The following is a 16,175-nucleotide window of genomic DNA, read 5'->3' on the forward strand; positions in this document are numbered from 1 at the left end:
GAGATATTACAACCAGGGGCATAACTAGAAGCTGAGGGGCCCCAGTGCAAAGTCTGTGCCGGGCCCCCGACTATAATGTATGGTTTATAGTAATAGTCTCCTCATATGGGAAAGTGACACCTTATGGGCCCCCTAAACCTCTTGGGCCCAGGTGCGACCACAACCTCTGCACCCCCTAAAGTTACGCCCCTGATTACAACATTGTTTTCACATTTTTAATTGACTAAAACTGACCCGTTATGTTTTCTTGGGTTTTTTCCCAATCCTATGCACATGTAATGTTATTCCTTTTGGTTTCAGATGGTTTGTTTGGTCAGTGCCGCGATCGTTCAGAAAGAGATGTCAGCCAGTTCCAGGTGACCCCGGGTACGCTGCAGCAGCTGCAGGGGGTACTGCGCCGGCTCACGGCCAAAGGTAAGGTAGGAATTAGGATTCCTGGAGGAAATTATTATCCAGCTTCCATCTACAGGACTCCAATAATCACACATTGGATCACACATTGGATGAAGATGATGGGGGTCCAAACACTGGGACCCCCAACACTAAGCAGTAAATACAGGGCATTGGATGCGGCAATACTGAACAGAGACATCCAGCAGTCCTGTATCCCCTTGCGATTGTTGGGTGCTAGAAGTCACATATAGAACCCCCATTCACATGGGTGACTCAGGGACATCAGTTTTTGGGATTGCTGAGACACTTGTGTATGCTCTACCTTGTGGATAGCAAATAGGAAAACCCACCCACCCAGGAATTACAGAGTTTGGGGCAGAATATTCATAAAACCTAAACCATTACCTTTATTAGGATAACCCTATCGTTTGGACCTCCATAACTTATACAGTTATTACTGAGGGAATACGTGTTATTCTTGGGAATTGGGTACCGGTACCTTGTTTATTGGGTTCCATCATGGAGAGACTCAAAGAAATCTAATTAATGGATGAGAACTTTTTATCCCCTTTGTGCTTGCGGCTGCAGGGCTGTCATGGAAGGATGATGTAACGCAACGCGTGATGGCTCACGAGATGGGACGGGTCCCACAGCACAAGTCCCTGGAGCCACTGGACCTTCTGGATGAGGACAGGTAGGCCGGGAAAACTCTGTTACTTCATGTAAGTAAAGAATGTGGTGTACACCCTGCACGGTGGCAATGCTGTGCCTGGGGGGTGTTATTTTATCATGTTGTGCCTGGGGGGTGTTATTTTATCATGTTGTGCCTGGGGGGTATTATTTTATCATGTTGTGTCCTGGGGGGTGTTATTTTATCATGTTGTGTCCTGGGGGGTGTTATTTTATCATGTTGTGTCCTGGGGGGTGTTATTTTATCATGTTGTGTCCTGGGGGGTGTTATTTTATCATGTTGTGTCCTGGGGGGTGTTATTTTATCATGTTGTGTCCTTGGGGGTGTTATTTTATCATGTTGTGTCCTGGGGGGTGTTATTTTATCATGTTGTGTCCTGGGGGTGTTATTTTATCATGTTGTGTCCTGGGGGGTGTTATTTTATCATGTTGTGTCCTGGGGGGTGTTATTTTATCATGTCGTGTCCTGGGGGGTGTTATTTTATCATGTCGTGTCCTGGGGGGTGTTATTTTATCATGTCGTGTCCTCGGGGGTGTTATTTTATCATGTTGTGTCCTGGGGGGTGTTATTTTATCATGTCGTGTCCTGGGGGGTGTTATTTTATCATGTCGTGTCCTGGGGGGTGTTATTTTATCATGTTGTGTCCTGGGGGGTGTTATTTTATCATGTTGTGTCCTGGGGGGTGTTATTTTATCATGTTGTGTCCTGGGGGGTGTTATTTTATCATGTTGTGTCCTGGGGGGTGTTATTTTATCATGTTGTGTCCTGGGGGGTGTTATTTTATCATGTTGTGTCCTGGGGGGTGTTATTTTATCATGTTGTGTCCTGGGGGGTGTTATTTTATCATGTTGTGTCTGGGGGGTGTTATTTTATCATGTTGTGTCCTGGGGGGTGTTATTTTATCATGTTGTGTCCTGGGGGGTGTTATTTTATCATGTTGTGTCTGGGGGGTGTTATTTTATCATGTTGTGTCCTGGGGGGTGTTATTTTATCATGTTGTGTCCTGGGGGGTGTTATTTTATCATGTTGTGTCCTGGGGGGTGTTATTTTATCATGTTGTGTCCTGGGGGGTGTTATTTTATCATGTTGTGTCCTGGGGGGTGTTATTTTATCATGTTGTGTCCTGGGGGGTGTTATTTTATCATGTTGTGTCTGGGGGGTGTTATTTTATCATGTTGTGTCCTGGGGGGTGTTATTTTATCATGTTGTGTCCTGGGGGCTGTTATTTTATCATGTTGTGTCTGGGGGGTGTTATTTTATCATGTTGTGTCAGGGGGGTGTTATTTTATCATGTTGTGTCCTGGGGGGTGTTATTTTATCATGTTGTGTCCTGGGGGTGTTATTTTATCATGTTGTGTCCTGGGGGGTGTTATTTTATCATGTTGTGTCCTGGGGGGTGTTATTTTATCATGTTGTGTCCTGGGGGGTGTTATTTTATCATGTTGTGTCCTGGGGGGTGTTATTTTATCATGTTGTGTCCTGGGGGGTGTTATTTTATCATGTTGTGTCCTGGGGGGTGTTATTTTATCATGTTGTGTCTGGGGGGTGTTATTTTATCATGTTGTGTCTGGGGGGTGTTATTTTATCATGTTGTGTCCTGGGGGGTGTTATTTTATCATGTTGTGTCCTGGGGGGTGTTATTTTATCATGTTGTGTCTGGGGGGTGTTATTTTATCATGTTGTGTCCTGGGGGGTGTTATTTATCATGTTGTGTCCTGGGGGGTGTTATTTTATCATGTTGTGTCCTGGGGGGTGTTATTTTATCATGTTGTGTCCTGGGAGGTGTTATTTTATCATGTTGTGTCTGGGGGGTGTTATTTTATCATGTTGTGTCCTGGGGGGTGTTATTTTATCATGTTGTGTCCTGGGGGCTGTTATTTTATCATGTTGTGTCTGGGGGGTGTTATTTTATCATGTTGTGTCCTGGGGGGTGTTATTTTATCATGTTGTGTCCTGGGGGGTGTTATTTTATCATGTTGTGTCTGGGGGGTGTTATTTTATCATGTTGTGTCCTGGGGGGTGTTATTTTATCATGTTGTGTCCTGGGGGGTGTTATTTTATCATGTTGTGTCCTGGGGGCTGTTATTTTATCATGTTGTGTCTGGGGGGTGTTATTTTATCATGTTGTGTCCTGGGGGACGTTATTTTATCATGTTGTGTCCTGGGGGACGTTATTTTATCATGTTGTGTCCTGGGGGGTGTTATTTTATCATGTTGTGTCCTGGGGGGTGTTATTTTATCATGTTGTGTCCTGGGGGGTGTTATTTTATCATGTTGTGTCCTGGGGGGTGTTATTTTATCATGTTGTGTCCTGGGGGGTGTTATTTTATCATGTTGTGTCTGGGGGGTGTTATTTTATCATGTTGTGTCTGGGGGGTGTTATTTTATCATGTTGTGTCCTGGGGGGTGTTATTTTATCATGTTGTGTCCTGGGGGGTGTTATTTTATCATGTTGTGTCTGGGGGGTGTTATTTTATCATGTTGTGTCCTGGGGGTGTTATTTTATCATGTTGTGTCCTGGGGGGTGTTATTTTATCATGTTGTGTCCTGGGAGGTGTTATTTTATCATGTTGTGTCTGGGGGGTGTTATTTTATCATGTTGTGTCCTGGGGGGTGTTATTTTATCATGTTGTGTCCTGGGGGGTGTTATTTTATCATGTTGTGTCTGGGGGGTGTTATTTTATCATGTTGTGTCCTGGGGGGTGTTATTTTATCATGTTGTGTCCTGGGGGTGTTATTTTATCATGTTGTGTCCTGGGGGGTGTTATTTTATCATGTTGTGTCCTGGGGGGTGTTATTTTATCATGTTGTGTCCTGGGGGGTGTTATTTTATCATGTTGTGTCCTGGGGGGTGTTATTTTATCATGTTGTGTCTGGGGGGTGTTATTTTATCATGTTGTGTCCTGGGGGTGTTATTTTATCATGTTGTGTCCTGGGGGGTGTTATTTTATCATGTTGTGTCCTGGGGGGTGTTATTTTATCATGTTGTGTCTGGGGGGTGTTATTTTATCATGTTGTGTCCTGGGGGGTGTTATTTTATCATGTTGTGTCCTGGGGGGTGTTATTTAATCATGTTGTGTCCTGGGGGGTGTTATTTTATCATGTTGTGTCCTGGGGGGTGTTATTTTATCATGTTGTGTCCTGGGGGGTGTTATTTTATCATGTTGTGTCCTGGGGGGTGTTATTTTATCATGTTGTGTCCTGGGGGCTGTTATTTTATCATGTTGTGTCTGGGGGGTGTTATTTTATCATGTTGTGTCCTGGGGGGTGTTATTTTATCATGTTGTGTCCTGGGGGGTGTTATTTTATCATGTTGTGTCCTGGGGGGTGTTATTTTATCATGTTGTGTCCTGGGGGGTGTTATTTTATCATGTTGTGTCCTGGGGGCTGTTATTTTATCATGTTGTGTCTGGGGGGTGTTATTTTATCATGTTGTGTCCTGGGGGGTGTTATTTTATCATGTTGTGTCCTGGGGGGTGTTATTTTATCATGTTGTGTCCTGGGGGCTGTTATTTTATCATGTTGTGTCTGGGGGGTGTTATTTTATCATGTTGTGTCCTGGGGGGTGTTATTTTATCATGTTGTGTCCTGGGGGGTGTTATTTTATCATGTTGTGTCCTGGGGGGTGTTATTTTATCATGTTGTGTCCTGGGGGGTGTTATTTTATCATGTTGTGTCCTGGGGGGTGTTATTTTATCATGTTGTGTCCTGGGGGGTGTTATTTTATCATGTTGTGTCCTGGGGGATGTTATTTTATCATGTTGTGTCTGGGGGGTGTTATTTTATCATGTTGTGTCCTGGGGGGTGTTATTTATCATGTTGTGTCCTTGGGGGTGTTATTTTATCATGTTGTGTCCTGGGGGGTGTTATTTATCATGTTGTGTCCTGGGGGGTGTTATTTATCATGTTGTGTCCTGGGGGGTGTTATTTTATCATGTTGTGTCCTGGGGGGTGTTATTTTATCATGTTGTGTCCTGGGGGGTGTTATTTTATCATGTTGTGTCCTGGGGGGTGTTATTTTATCATGTTGTGCTGGGGGTGTTATTTTATCATGTTGTGTTCTGGGGGGTGTTATTTTATCATGTTGTGTCCTGGGGGTGTTATTTTATCATGTTGTGTTCTGGGGGGTGTTATTTTATCATGTTGTGTCCTGGGGGTGTTATTTTATCATGTTGTGTCCTGGGGGGTGTTATTTTATCATGTTGTGTCCTGGGGGGTGTTATTTTATCATGTTGTGTCCTGGGGGGGTGTTATTTTATCATGTTGTGTCCTGGGGGGTGTTATTTTATCATGTTGTGTCTGGGGGGTGTTATTTTATCATGTTGTGTCCTGGGGGGTGTTATTTTATCATGTTGTGTCCTGGGGGGTGTTATTTTATCATGTTGTGTCCTGGGGGCTGTTATTTTATCATGTTGTGTCCTGGTGGGTGTTATTTTATCATGTTGTGTCCTGGTGGGTGTTATTTTATCATGTTGTGTCCTGGGGGGTGTTATTTTATCATGTTGTGTCCTGGGGGGTGTTATTTTATCATGTTGTGTCTGGGGGGTGTTATTTTATCATGTTGTGTCCTGGGGGGTGTTATTTTATCATGTTGTGTCCTGGGGGGTGTTATTTTATCATGTTGTGTCCTGGGGGGTGTTATTTTATCATGTTGTGTCTGGGGGGTGTTATTTTATCATGTTGTGTCCTGGGGGGTGTTATTTTATCATGTTGTGTCCTGGGGGGTGTTATTTTATCATGTTGTGTCCTGGGGGCTGTTATTTTATCATGTTGTGTCCTGGTGGGTGTTATTTTATCATGTTGTGTCCTGGTGGGTGTTATTTTATCATGTTGTGTCCTGGGGGGTGTTATTTTATCATGTTGTGTCCTGGGGGGTGTTATTTTATCATGTTGTGTCCTGGGGGGTGTTATTTTATCATGTTGTGTCCTGGGGGGTGTTATTTTATCATGTTGTGTCCTGGGGGGTGTTATTTTATCATGTTGTGTCCTGGGGGGTGTTATTTTATCATGTTGTGTCCTGGGGGGTGTTATTTTATCATGTTGTGTCCTGGGGGTGTTATTTTATCATGTTGTGTCCTGGGGGTGTTATTTTATCATGTTGTGTCCTGGGGGTGTTATTTTATCATGTTGTGTCCTGGGGGTGTTATTTTATCATGTTGTGTCCTGGGGGGTGTTATTTTATCATGTTGTGTCCTGGGGGTGTTATTTTATCATGTTGTGTCCTGGGGGGTATTATTTTATCATGTTGTGTCCTGGGGGTGTTATTTTATCATGTTGTGTCCTGGGGGTGTTATTTTATCATGTTGTGTCCTGGGGGGTGTTATTTTATCATGTTGTGTCCTGGGGGCTGTTATTTTATCATGTTGTGTCCTGGTGGGTGTTATTTTATCATGTTGTGTCCTGGGGGCTGTTATTTTATCATGTTGTGTCTGGGGGGTGTTATTTTATCATGTTGTGTCCTGGGGGGTGTTATTTTATCATGTTGTGTCCTGGGGGGTGTTATTTTATCATGTTGTGTCCTGGGGGGTGTTATTTTATCATGTTGTGTCCTGGGGGGTGTTATTTATCATGTTGTGTCCTGGGGGGTGTTATTTTATCATGTTGTGTCCTGGGGGGTGTTATTTATCATGTTGTGTCCTGGGGGGTGTTATTTTATCATGTTGTGTCCTGGGGGGTGTTATTTTATCATGTTGTGTCTGGGGGGTGTTATTTTATCATGTTGTGTCCTGGGGGGTGTTATTTTATCATGTTGTGTCCTGGGGGGTGTTATTTTATCATGTTGTGTCCTGGGGGCTGTTATTTTATCATGTTGTGTCCTAGTGGGTGTTATTTTATCATGTTGTGTCCTGGGGGGTGTTATTTTATCATGTTGTGTCTGGGGGGTGTTATTTTATCATGTTGTGTCCTGGGGGGTGTTATTTTATCATGTTGTGTCCTGGGGGGTGTTATTTTATCATGTTGTGTCCTGGGGGCTGTTATTTTATCATGTTGTGTCCTGGTGGGTGTTATTTTATCATGTTGTGTCCTGGGGGCTGTTATTTTATCATGTTGTGTCTGGGGGGTGTTATTTTATCATGTTGTGTCCTGGGGGGTGTTATTTTATCATGTTGTGTCCTGGGGGGTGTTATTTTATCATGTTGTGTCCTGGGGGGTGTTATTTTATCATGTTGTGTCCTGGGGGGTGTTATTTTATCATGTTGTGTCCTGGGGGGTGTTATTTTATCATGTTGTGTCTGGGGGGTGTTATTTTATCATGTTGTGTCCTGGGGGGTGTTATTTATCATGTTGTGTCCTTGGGGGTGTTATTTTATCATGTTGTGTCCTGGGGGGTGTTATTTTATCATGTTGTGTCTGGGGGGTGTTATTTTATCATGTTGTGTCCTGGGGGATGTTATTTTATCATGTTGTGTCCTGGGGGGTGTTATTTTATCATGTTGTGTCCTGGGGGGTGTTATTTTATCATGTTGTGTCCTGGGGGGTGTTATTTTATCATGTTGTGTCCTGGGGGGTGTTATTTTATCATGTTGTGTCCTGGGGGGTGTTATTTTATCATGTTGTGTCCTGGGGGGTGTTATTTATCATGTTGTGTCCTGGGGGGTGTTATTTTATCATGTTGTGTCCTGGGGGGTGTTATTTTATCATGTTGTGTCCTGGGGGGTGTTATTTTATCATGTTGTGTCCTGGGGGGTGTTATTTTATCATGTTGTGTCCTGGGGGGTGTTATTTTATCATGTTGTGTCCTGGGGGGTGTTATTTTATCATGTTGTGTCCTGGGGGGTGTTATTTTATCATGTTGTGTCCTGGGGGTGTTATTTTATCATGTTGTGTCCTGGGGGTGTTATTTTATCATGTTGTGTCCTGGGGGCTGTTATTTTATCATGTTGTGTCTGGGGGGTGTTATTTTATCATGTTGTGTCCTGGGGGGTGTTATTTTATCATGTTGTGTCCTGGGGGGTGTTATTTTATCATGTTGTGTCCTGGGGGTGTTATTTTATCATGTTGTGTCCTGGGGGGTGTTATTTATCATGTTGTGTCCTGGGGGCTGTTATTTTATCATGTTGTGTCCTGGGGGGTGTTATTTTATCATGTTGTGTCCTGGGGGGTGTTATTTTATCATGTTGTGTCCTGGGGGGTGTTATTTTATCATGTTGTGTCCTGGGGGGTGTTATTTTATCATGTTGTGTCCTGGGGGGTGTTATTTTATCATGTTGTGTCCTGGGGGGTGTTATTTTATCATGTTGTGTCCTGGGGGGTGTTATTTTATCATGTTGTGTCCTGGGGGGTGTTATTTTATCATGTTGTGTCCTGGGGGGTGTTATTTTATCATGTTGTGTCCTGGGGGGTGTTATTTTATCATGTTGTGTCCTGGGGGGTGTTATTTTATCATGTTGTGTCCTGGGGGGTGTTATTTTATCATGTCGTGTCCTGGGGGGTGTTATTTTATCATGTTGTGTCCTGGGGGGTGTTATTTTATCATGTCGTGTCCTGGGGGGTGTTATTTTATCATGTTGTGTCCTGGGGGGTGTTATTTTATCATGTTGTGTCCTGGGGGGTGTTATTTTATCATGTTGTGCTGGGGGTGTTATTTTATCATGTTGTGTCCTGGGGGGCGTTATTTTATCATGTTGTGTCCTGGGGGTGTTATTTTATCATGTTGTGTCCTGGGGGGCGTTATTTTATCATGTTGTGTCCTGGGGGGTGTTATTTTATCATGTTGTGTCCTGGGGGGTGTTATTTTATCATGTTGTGTCTGGGGGGTATTATTTTATCATGTTGTGTCCTGGGGGGTGTTATTTTATCATGTTGTGTCCTGGGGGTGTTATTTTATCATGTTGTGTCCTGGGGGGCGTTATTTTATCATGTTGTGTCCTGGGGGGCGTTATTTTATCATGTTGTGTCCTGGGGGTGTTATTTATCATGTTGTGTCCTGGGGGGTGTTATTTTATCATGTTGTGTCCTGGGGGGTGTTATTTTATCATGTTGTGTCCTGGGGGGTGTTATTTTATCATGTTGTGTCCTGGGGGTGTTATTTTATCATGTTGTGTCCTGGGGGGTGTTATTTTATCATGTTGTGTCCTGGGGGGTGTTATTTTATCATGTTGTGTCCTGGGGGGTGTTATTTTATCATGTTGTGTCCTGGGGGATGTTATTTTATCATGTTGTGTCCTGGGGGGTGTTATTTTATCATGTTGTGTCCTGGGGGGTGTTATTTTATCATGTTGTGTCCTGGGGGATGTTATTTTATCATGTTGTGTCTGGGGGTGTTATTTTATCATGTTGTGTCCTGGGGGGTGTTATTTTATCATGTTGTGTCCTGGGGGGTGTTATTTTATCATGTTGTGTCTGGGGGGTGTTATTTTATCATGTTGTGTCCTGGGGGGTGTTATTTTATCATGTTGTGTCCTTGGGGGGTGTTATTTTATCATGTTGTGTCCTGGGGGGTGTTATTTTATCATGTTGTGTCCTGGGGGGTGTTATTTTATCATGTTGTGTCCTGGGGGGTGTTATTTTATCATGTTGTGTCCTGGGGGGTGTTATTTTATCATGTTGTGTCCTGGGGGGTGTTATTTTATCATGTTGTGTCCTGGGGGGTGTTATTTTATCATGTTGTGTCCTGGGGGGTGTTATTTTATCATGTTGTGTCCTGGGGGGTGTTATTTTATCATGTTGTGTCCTGGGGGGTGTTATTTTATCATGTTGTGTCCTGGGGGGTGTTATTTTATCATGTCGTGTCCTGGGGGGTGTTATTTTATCATGTTGTGTCCTGGGGGGTGTTATTTTATCATGTTGTGCCTGGGGGGTGTTATTTTATCATGTTGTGTCCTGGGGGGTGTTATTTTATCATGTTGTGTCCTGGGGGGTGTTATTTTATCATGTCGTGTCCTGGGGGGTGTTATTTTATCATGTTGTGTCCTGGGGGGTGTTATTTTATCATGTTGTGTCCTGGGGGTGTTATTTATCATGTTGTGTCCTGGGGGATGTTATTTTATCATGTTGTGTCCTGGGGGGTGTTATTTTATCATGTTGTGTCCTGGGGGGTGTTATTTTATCATGTTGTGTCCTGGGGGGTGTTATTTTATCATGTTGTGTCCTGGGGGGTGTTATTTTATCATGTTGTGTCCTGGGGGTGTTATTTTATCATGTTGTGTCCTGGGGGGTGTTATTTTATCATGTTGTGTCCTGGGGGGTGTTATTTTATCATGTTGTGTCCTGGGGGGTGTTATTTTATCATGTTGTGTCCTGGGGGGTGTTATTTTATCATGTTGTGTCCTGGGGGGTGTTATTTTATCATGTTGTGTCCTGGGGGGTGTTATTTTATCATGTTGTGTCTGGGGGGTGTTATTTTATCATGTTGTGCCTGGGGGGTATTATTTTATCATGTTGTGTCCTGGGGGGTGTTATTTTATCATGTTGTGTCCTGGGGGGTGTTATTTTATCATGTTGGGTTTTCCTAAAATGATTAGTAAAATGATACATTGTTTTGATTTATTTAGTGTTTCATTATTAATATAACTGGACAGAAACCTGATCCATTTTATATCAGAACCTTCGCTGTATCTAAAAGTCGTTCAATACAGATGCACTTCTAAAGTGAAACCTCAGTGTCAGGCAGCTGCTGCTACAGCTGATGCTTTATTAGTCTTCATTAGTTCTAGTCATTATTGGGGCCTTTATGATAGACACTTTATCACCAGCAGTATTATATGGACCCCAGATTCAGTTGGATCCGGGGGCCTGTTCACATTTGCTGAAAAAAATCTATATTCATCCTTCTGTTTTAAGGTCGTCTTTGTCACTTTCACCTGGTCGGTCCATTCAGCGCCTGACGGGGTCGGGTTCCGTTCCACTGCAGAGATGGGGCAGTCAGGCCGATAGCCTCCAGTTCTTCAGACCTCGGGTGTCTTCACCAGATTCTTCACCGCTGGCTCAAAGGCTTCCCGGAAACTACAAGCAGAACTTATCTCCTCTGCTGGATCGTTACTTGACTTACTTCCTGCTGAGCTCATCCAATCCTCAGGTGGGAACCGGTAATAGAGACGTATGAGCAGGGGTGTAACCGGAATCTGAGGGGCCCCAGTGCAAAGTCTGTGCCAGGCCCGACTATAATACATGCTTTATAGTAATAGTCTCCTCATGGGAAAGTGACATCCTATGGGCCCCCTAAACCTCTTGGGCCCAGGTGCGACCGCACCCTCAGTGCACCCTAAAGTTACACCCCCCCTCATGTGTATAAACTTTTATTTTATTTTATGTAGTGGTCAATTAAGAGATACTCTACAGATGTGGGGTCTTCAAGCAGGGGAAGGGAACAAAAATGTTTAATATACTGTGATAAATAAGCTGAACAGAAGTGATTAATACATCATTATGATACAGAACTCCAACTCCCCTGCATAATTCCAGTCTAATACAATGATTCTGCCATATTGAACCCCAGAGCTGCACTCACTATTCTGCTGAAGAAGTCACTATGGGAGTGACTTTCATTATGCCTTCTGAACCAGTTTTCTGGCTTCTCTTCAGGTCTGAATTCTGAGTGTCACCCTCTGCACTCACTATTCTGCTGCTGGTGCAGTCACTGTGTACATACATGACATTACTTATCCTGTACTGATCCTGAGTTACATCCTGTATTATACCCCAGAGCTGCACTCACTATTCTGCTGCTGGTGCAGTCACTGTGTACATACATGACATTACTTATCCTGTACTGATCCTGAGTTACATCCTGTATTATACTCCAGAGCTGCACTCACTATTCTGCTGCTGGTGCAGTCACTGTGTACATACATGACATTACTTATCCTGTACTGATCCCGAGTTACATCCTGTATTATACCCCAGAGCTGCACTCACTATTCTGCTGCTGGTGCAGTCACTGTGTATATACATGACATTACTTATCCTGTACTGATCCTGAGTTACATCCTGTATTATACCCCAGAGCTGCACTCACTATTCTGCTGCTGGTGCAGTCACTGTGTACATACATGACATTACTTATCCTGTACTGATCCTGAGTTACATCTTGTATTATACCCCAGAGCTGCACTCACTATTCTGCTGCTGGTGCAGTCACTGTGTACATACATGACATTACTTATCCTGTACTGATCCTGAGTTACATCCTGTATTATACCCCAGAGCTGCACTCACTATTCTGCTGCTGGTGCAGTCACTGTGTACATACATGACATTGCTTATCCTGTACTGATCCTGAGTTACATCCAGTATTATACTCCAGAGCTGCACTCACTATTCTGCTGCTGGTGTAGTCACTGTGTACATACATGACATTACTTATCCTGTACTGATCCTGAGTTACATCCTGTATTATACTCCAGAGCTGCACTCACTATTCTGCTGCTGGTGCAGTCACTGTGTACATACATGACATTACTTATCCTGTACTGATCCTGAGTTACATCCTGCATTATACTCCAGAGATGCACTCACTATTCTGCTGCTGGTGCAGTCACTGTGTACATAGATGACATTACTTATCCTGTACTGATCCTGAGTTACATCCTGTATTATACTCCAGAGCTGCACTCACTATTCTGCTGCTGGTGCAGTCACTGTGTACATACATGACATTACTTATCCTGTACTGATCCTGAGTTATATCCTGTATTATACCCCAGAGCTGCACTCACTATTCTGCTGCTGGTGCAGTCACTGTGTACATACATGACATTACTTATCCTGTACTGATCCTGAGTTACATCCTGTATTATACCCCAGAGCTGCACTCACTATTCTGCTGCTGGTGCAGTCACTGTGTACATACATGACATTACTTATCCTGTACTGATCCTGAGTTACATCCTGTATTATACTCCAGAGCTGCACTCACTATTCTGCTGCTGGTGCAGTCACTGTGTACATACATGACATTACTGATCCTGTACTGATCCTGAGTTACATCCTGTATTATACCCCAGAGCTGCACTCACTATTCTGCTGCTGGTGCAGTCACTGTGTACATACATGACATTACTTATCCTGTACTGATCCGGAGTTACATCCTGTATTATACTCCAGAGCTGCACTCACTATTCTGCTGCTGGTGCAGTCACTGTGTACATACATGACATTACTTATCCTGTACTGATCCTGAGTTACATCCTGTATTATACCCCAGAGCTGCACTCACTATTCTGCTGCTAGTGCAGTCACTGTGTACATACATGACATTACTTATCCTGTACTGATCCTGAGTTACATCCTGTATTATACCCCAGAGCTGCACTCACTATTCTCCTGGTGGTGCAGTCACGGTGTACATACATGACATTACTTATCCTGTACTGATCCTGAGTTACATCCTGTATTATACCCCAGAGCTGCACTCACTATTCTGCTACTGGTGCAGTCACTGTGTACATACATGACATTACTTATCCTGTACTGATCCTGAGTTACATCCTGTATTATACCCCAGAGCTTCACTCACTATTCTGCTGCTGGTGCAGTCACTGTGTACATACATGACATTACTTATCCTGTACTGATCCTGAGTTACATCCTGTATTATACCCCAGAGCTGCACTCACTATTCTGCTGCTGGTGCAGTCACTGTGTACATACATGACATTACTTATCCTGTACTGATCCTGAGTTACATCCTGTATTATACTCCAGAGCTGCACTCACTATTCTGCTGCTGGTGCAGTCACTGTGTACATACATGACATTACTTATCCTGTACTGATCCTGAGTTACATCCTGCATTATACTCCAGAGATGCACTCACTATTCTGCTGCTGGTGCAGTCACTGTGTACATAGATGACATTACTTATCCTGTACTGATCCTGAGTTACATCCTGTATTATACTCCAGAGCTGCACTCACTATTCTGCTGCTGGTGCAGTCACTGTGTACATACATGACATTACTTATCCTGTACTGATCCTGAGTTATATCCTGTATTATACCCCAGAGCTGCACTCACTATTCTGCTGCTGGTGCAGTCACTGTGTACATACATGACATTACTTATCCTGTACTGATCCTGAGTTACATCCTGTATTATACCCCAGAGCTGCACTCACTATTCTCCTGGTGGTGCAGTCACGGTGTACATACATGACATTACTTATCCTGTACTGATCCTGAGTTACATCCTGTATTATACCCCAGAGCTGCACTCACTATTCTGCTACTGGTGCAGTCACTGTGTACATACATGACATTACTTATCCTGTACTGATCCTGAGTTACATCCTGTATTATACCCCAGAGCTTCACTCACTATTCTGCTGCTGGTGCAGTCACTGTGTACATACATGACATTACTTATCCTGTACTGATCCTGAGTTACATCCAGTATTATACCCCAGAGCTGCACTCACTATTCTGCTGCTGGTGCAGTCACTGTGTACATACATGACATTACTTATCCTGTACTGATCCTGAGTTACATCCTGTATTATACTCCAGAGCTGCACTCACTATTCTGCTGCTGGTGCAGTCACTGTGTACATACATGACATTACTTATCCTGTACTGATCCTGAGTTACATCCTGCATTATACTCCAGAGATGCACTCACTATTCTGCTGCTGGTGCAGTCACTGTGTACATAGATGACATTACTTATCCTGTACTGATCCTGAGTTACATCCTGTATTATACTCCAGAGCTGCACTCACTATTCTGCTGCTGGTGCAGTCACTGTGTACATACATGACATTACTTATCCTGTACTGATCCTGAGTTATATCCTGTATTATACCCCAGAGCTGCACTCACTATTCTGCTGCTGGTGCAGTCACTGTGTACATACATGACATTACTTATCCTGTACTGATCCTGAGTTACATCCTGTATTATACCCCAGAGCTGCACTCACTATTCTGCTGCTGGTGCAGTCACTGTGTACATACATGACATTACTTATCCTGTACTGATCCTGAGTTACATCCTGTATTATACTCCAGAGCTGCACTCACTATTCTGCTGCTGGTGCAGTCACTGTGTACATACATGACATTACTGATCCTGTACTGATCCTGAGTTACATCCTGTATTATACCCCAGAGCTGCACTCACTATTCTGCTGCTGGTGCAGTCACTGTGTACATACATGACATTACTTATCCTGTACTGATCCGGAGTTACATCCTGTATTATACTCCAGAGCTGCACTCACTATTCTGCTGCTGGTGCAGTCACTGTGTACATACATGACATTACTTATCCTGTACTGATCCTGAGTTACATCCTGTATTATACCCCAGAGCTGCACTCACTATTCTGCTGCTAGTGCAGTCACTGTGTACATACATGACATTACTTATCCTGTACTGATCCTGAGTTACATCCTGTATTATACCCCAGAGCTGCACTCACTATTCTTCTGGTGGTGCAGTCACGGTGTACATACATGACATTACTTATCCTGTACTGATCCTGAGTTACATCCTGTATTATACCCCAGAGCTGCACTCACTATTCTGCTACTGGTGCAGTCACTGTGTACATACATGACATTACTTATCCTGTACTGATCCTGAGTTACATCCTGTATTATACCCCAGAGCTTCACTCACTATTCTGCTGCTGGTGCAGTCACTGTGTACATACATGACATTACTTATCCTGTACTGATCCTGAGTTACATCCTGTATTATACCCCAGAGCTGCACTCACTATTCTGCTGCTGGTGCAGTCACTGTGTACATACATGACATTACTTATCCTGTACTGATCCTGAGTTACATCCTGTATTATACCCAGAGCTGCACTCACTATTCTGCTGCTGGTGCAGTCACTGTGTACATACATGACATTACTTATCCTGTACTGATCCTGAGTTACATCCTGTATTATACTCCAGAGCTGCACTCACTATTCTGCTGGTGGTGCAGTCACTGTGTACATACATGACATTACTTATCCTGTACTGATCCTGAGTTACATCCTGTTTTATACCCCAGAGCTGCACTCACTATTCTGCTGCTGGTGCAGTCACTGTGTACATACATGACATTACTTATCCTGTACTGATCCTGAGTTACATCCTGTATTATACCCCAGAGCCGCACTCACTATTCTGCTACTGGTGCAGTCACTGTGTACATTAG

The 16,175-nt window shown here is 43.5% G+C and overlaps 1 protein-coding gene across 2 annotated transcripts in view; it reads left to right on the top strand.

The window, feature by feature from the left end:
- PTPRN (protein tyrosine phosphatase receptor type N) overlaps nt 1-16,175 on the top strand; it is a 155,230-nt gene that overhangs the window by 54,895 nt on the left and 84,160 nt on the right. For both annotated transcript variants that reach the window (XM_072122376.1, XM_072122377.1), the window contains exons 3-5: nt 301-414; nt 982-1,087; nt 10,868-11,102. In XM_072122376.1, the coding sequence (XP_071978477.1) occupies nt 301-414; nt 982-1,087; nt 10,868-11,102 (455 nt within the window). The remainder of the gene's footprint in view (nt 1-300; nt 415-981; nt 1,088-10,867; nt 11,103-16,175) is intronic.

Source organism: Engystomops pustulosus, chromosome 8 (genome assembly GCF_040894005.1).
Source record: "Engystomops pustulosus chromosome 8, aEngPut4.maternal, whole genome shotgun sequence".
Classification (NCBI taxonomy): domain Eukaryota; kingdom Metazoa; phylum Chordata; class Amphibia; order Anura; family Leptodactylidae; genus Engystomops; species Engystomops pustulosus.